Below are 5,134 nucleotides of genomic sequence, written 5' to 3' on the forward strand. Positions count from 1 at the left end.
AAAAAAAAAAAAAAAAAAGCTTTTTGGTAACTGTCATCTCATATTTGTAGGTAACTAAAAGGAAAACTAATTCTTAGACTTTCATGTAATGTAATGTAATATAATTACAAATAATTTATAATGCGCTTATCAAAAGTACCTATCATAATGTGCACACATGTAACATATACACACATGCACATACACAGAGGAAGCTCTGGAGGAATATAAACCTTTGTCACAGATTTTTCTGTGGGAGGAGGATGATATTGGGGCAGTGGAAGAGAGGTTTTCACTCTTCGCAGTATATACTTTTTTTTTTTTAAGAGACGTGGTCTTACAGTGTTGCCCAGTTGGTCTCAAACTCCTAGCCTTGAGCAATCTTCTCATTTCAGCCTCCTGAGTAGCTGGGATTGCAGGCGTGAGCTACCACATCCGACCATACCTTTGTAATGGCTTGTTGTTTCTTGTTTTTATTCTTTTTTTTTTTAGTAAATATATGTTGATCAAGTAAAAAAAAAGCATCAGCGAATGAGAGAAAAAGCTATATGCTCAGTTTTTGCATTAGTCAAGACAGTGTATAAAATCCAGTTTCTGACTGGGTGGAGTGCCTCATGCCTGTAATCCCAGCACAATGGGAGGCCAAGGTGGCTGATCACATGAGCCCAGGAGTTGGGAGACCAGTGTGGGCAACATGGCAAAACCCCATCTCTGCCAAAAAATACAAAAATTTGCAGGGCATGATGACATGGGCCAGTAGTCCTAGCAACTCAGGAAGCTGCAGTGGGAGATCACCTGAGCCTGGGGAGGTACAGGCTTCAGTGAGCTGTGATCATGCCACTGCACTCCAGCCTAGGTGACAGAATGAGACCTTATCTCAAAAAAAAAAAATGTAGTTTCTGCCCTCAGAAAGGTATGGCTCAGGTAGAGTTACAAACCTGAAAAACAAGTGCTGTCCAATATTGTGTCGACCTCAAGGAACAGTGTAGAAGTTCAAAGAAGTGAAAGATCAGTATGTGCCACACTAGTAGAAGACTGTAAGGAAGAGGTTTCATACTGGTATAGAAGTGATTGATCTTGTCAGTTTGGGAGAATATCTGAATCCAATACTGTGTTGATTGTGTAAAATACATTGCTTTGAGGAGGATAGCGATGAGTAAGACATGATTTCTTAACTTGTTGGGTAGTAGACAGTGAACAACATTGGAACCTGGGCCAGCATACATAAATACAGTGGAATGTGTTTGCAAGGGAATTACAAATAATGTGCTGGAAGTTCAGGTGATGGAAAAATCACCCCACAGGGGGTTCTTGCAGGAGGCCTCTGAAGGAGTTGGTACTTGGATTAAAGTGGTGACAGAGTGCCATAGAGCAGGATGAATACAACATATATTTTAAAGGAGGAGATGGTAAGTTCAAAATGGCATCAGGAATCCCAAGTGGCTAAAATAAATACAGGCTTTGAGAGGATGGAGGTGAGGTGTTATGGAAGACATAGATGTGGGTTTTGGTATTATTACTGAAGACAGCAGTGGATGGGTAATCTTATTGAGGAATAAATTTAATTTTATGAATGTAAAAAAAATTCTAAAAATCTTAACATTAATGATGTTAATGTATAAAGTGAATGTAAAAGTTAACTTAAAAAGTTAATGTAAAAGTTAATGTTAATGTAAAGTTAATGTAAAAAGAGTTTTCTAAAGTATCCTTTTATTTCAGCTTACATGGTGTTTTTTTCCTAGAGCTTGCCGTGGTGGACTTTGAGATGTGTGAATATTCACCAGCATTTGCTTGAGGAACGCTCATCTTTGCTTTTCACTCTTGCTGAAAACTGTATTGATCAAGGTATGTAGCAGATTTTTGTTTGATATGGGCTCGTAGCTCCGTTCCAGTTACTTGGCTGAAATACTCCTTGTTAGTTGTTTTTGTTTGTTTGTTTTTGTTTTTTTTGAGTCTGAGTCTTACTCTGTCACCCAGGCTGGAGTGCAGTGGCACGATCTCGGCTCACTGCAACCTCTGCCTCCCGGGTTCAAGCAATTCTCCTGCCACAGCCTCCCCAGTAGCTGGGATTATAGGCACCTACCACTATGCCCAGGTAATTTTTTCTATTTTTAGTAGAGACGGGATTTTACTATGTTGACCAGGCTGCTCTTGAATTCCCGACCTCTTGATTCACCTGCTTCAGCCTCCCAAAGTGCTGGGATTATAGGCTTGAGCCACTGTACCCAGCCTAGTTTATTTTTTGATTGGTAGTAGTGCCTTTTGGAGTTTTTTTTTTTTTTGTATGTAGAATATCACAAGTTGTTATGTTTTCAGATTACAGAGTTGCTTTGGTCTTTTGAGTTTAAAAAAAAGAATAACCACTTTCATTTACTTTACCTACTTAAAGGGTGATTTGGTGTTATGTAGGCCACCATGATTTTATCACAAATTGTTTAAAGGTATTTTAATATTTTCTCTGTTCTTTAAGAAGCCTCATTGGAAACAACTGTACTCTCCTTTTTTTCCTGTTAAAGTTCTTAACTAACTTAAGCTAGAGTAAATTATGTTAAATTACGCACAGAGTAAGAAATTATCCTCTGTCCTATTGAGTACATCAGAGAAAGTGTCAGTTTTTAAACATTTGATAGAAAATAAGTTTCACTGATGGTAACGATGGGTAGAGAGGCTATTTTGCATTTCATTTTATTAGTATTTTTTGTAACATGTAATATACATGTAGAAAAGTACCTAAGACGTAAATGAAAAATTTGGCAGATAATTGTAAACCAAACATCCATGTACATGCCTCCTGCTGCCGTTGTTGCAGATATCCCTCCTGTGTCCTAGGGAAATACTTTGAAAAAGAGGAGACTCTTAGGTGCCTTGATACTTGATTTTCAGTCTTGCTGGCTTTGGGGATGATTTTTTTTGGCAAAAGTTACCACACAAAACAAAAACCAAAACAGATTATCTTGTGCTGAAGGAATACGTGAACGTAAATGAACTTGGACTTGATCATGAGTTTTTGAGTTACAGAGATGGGATTGGACTTTAGCTGTGTCTGGGTCCAAAGCCCAGACTCCTTTTACATCCAAAGAGTATGAAATGAATATGTATGTGTGTGTGTCCAAGGGACATGGGGAGTGGTAGTTAGCATCAAGACATGGGGAGTGGTAGTTAGCATCACTCTGTGCGGAGAAAAGTGATCTGTACTTGATGGAGGTAGCACATTCATGAAGGCATAACGTAATTCTCATGTGTGTGCATGTATAACGTAAGAGGCTGCTGTACCTTTTGGGGGTCTGTTTCCTTCAAGAGTTTTTATAGTAACATACTGTAGACCAGAAGACAGTGGAGAGGACTATAGCTTGTTTAGTCATAAATATTACTAAGCCAGGTAAATGGTTGAAACTAATTTCTGTTTTTATTTTATTCTAGGATGGAAATATATAAATATATGCTAATCTTAGATAAAATGACCATCTATACATAATTCAAAAAGAGATAACAATGAAAGTATCATTCAATCAGTATAATAATTGATTCATTTACGATGTTTGTTCCAGGAGTTAGTTTATATTCTTTCAACATTTTAGGTAGGTTAAAGCTGTGGGTCAAGCAGGGGACATGTTAGATGCGAGCATAAAAGTTGTAAGTCATCCCTTGGTATCTGGGGGGATTGTTTTGGACCCTGACCCTCTCGTACCAGCATCCTTGGATACTTTCCTTATGTATCTTTTTAAAAGGTAGGAGCCATATGGTATGTTCTGGAGAGGATTTTATTCTAAGAATTAAAATTAAGTTCCAAACCAGAATGGGTTAACTAAGATAGCTGGAAAATGTGACTCTAAGTGACTCATTCCCCAAGAGGTCTCAGTTCTTTTCTGTATTATATTTCAGCATGTCATTTGCTTTGCCTTGCAACTAGGAATTTTTTATGTTGCTGTTCTAGGCTAATCAACGGCACTTTTCAGTTTATCTAGTCATAAAATGGTCCATTTTGGCTATGTCTAAATAGGTTTGCAGATAGTACTGAATTATAACATTTCATGAAGAATTTCATTTTTAGAATGTTTTGTTCTGGGATTTGATCCAAATGTTGACCAAACAGTTATAACTGAAATACTATTCAGTGTCCAGAGAAGGATATTGTATTTGAAATGTTGCCCTTGAAGGATCATCAGAAAGTTGGCAGGATTTTTTTTTCAGTCTATGAAATATAAGCAAAGAATTTTATGAACATCTGTTATATTTAGGTTTTTGTCCAGACATGTTTTACCAGTATAATATAGTGGAATGGAGCCTATCATAATGTCAGCATAACTTAGCTGGGCTGATTACATCTATGATAAAAGTAGGTCAGAATCTTGAAAAAATACATTCCTCAGTACAACCTAAGGCATTCTTTTGGATGTCACACTAAATGAAACCATGATTCTCTAAAGACTACTTCAGGGCATACAACAATTGATTGTGGGAGGCCGGGCGCGGTGGCTCAAGCCTGTAATCCCAGCACTTTGGGAGGCCGAGGCGGGTGGATCACGAGGTCAAGAGATCGAGACCATCCTGGTCAACATGGTGAAACCCCGTCTCTACTAAAAATACAAAAAATTAGCTGGGCATGGTGGCGCGTGCCTGTAATCCCAGCTACTCAGGAGGCTGAGGCAGGAGAATTGCCTGAACCCGGGAGGCGGAGGTTGTGGTGAGCCAAGATCGCGCCATTACACTCCAGCCTGGGTAACATGAGTGAAACTCCGTCTCAAAAAAAAAAAAAAAAAAAAAAAAAAAACAATTGATTGTGGGATCCAGTGATGAAAACAAGTTATGTATAGTGCATGAGATGTAATATTGCACTTTAGCTATTTGAAGATGACCTCATAAAGTCACTAAGAGAAACCAGTAGGATGGCTCTGTGCGGTGGCTCATGCCTGTAATTCCAGCACTCTGAAAGGCAGGGGTGGGTCGATTGCTTGGAGTCAGGAGTTTGAGACCAGCCTGGCCACCATAGTGAAACCCTCTCTCTACTAAAACAAAAAATTAGCTGGGTGTGGTGGCGGGCACCTGTAATCCCAGCTACTGGGGAGGTTGAGGTAGGAGAATCACTTGAACCTGAGAGGTAGAGGTTACAGTGAGCCAAGATCACACCACTGTGCTTCAACCTGGATGACAGAGT

At 38.9% G+C, this 5,134-nt stretch overlaps 1 protein-coding gene across 4 annotated transcripts in view; it reads left to right on the forward strand.

The window, feature by feature from the left end:
- Positions 1–5,134, forward strand: part of TTC27 (tetratricopeptide repeat domain 27) — a 202,164-nt gene that overhangs the window by 17,588 nt on the left and 179,442 nt on the right. For all 4 annotated transcript variants that reach the window (XM_032239260.1, XM_032239263.1, XM_032239262.1 and 1 more), the window contains one exon: positions 1,722–1,824. In XM_032239260.1, coding sequence (XP_032095151.1) covers positions 1,722–1,824 — 103 coding nt within the window. The remainder of the gene's footprint in view (positions 1–1,721; positions 1,825–5,134) is intronic.

This window comes from Sapajus apella, unplaced genomic scaffold, assembly GCF_009761245.1.
Source record: "Sapajus apella isolate SASKATOON/1434 unplaced genomic scaffold, GSC_monkey_1.0 scaffold44, whole genome shotgun sequence".
Classification (NCBI taxonomy): domain Eukaryota; kingdom Metazoa; phylum Chordata; class Mammalia; order Primates; family Cebidae; genus Sapajus; species Sapajus apella.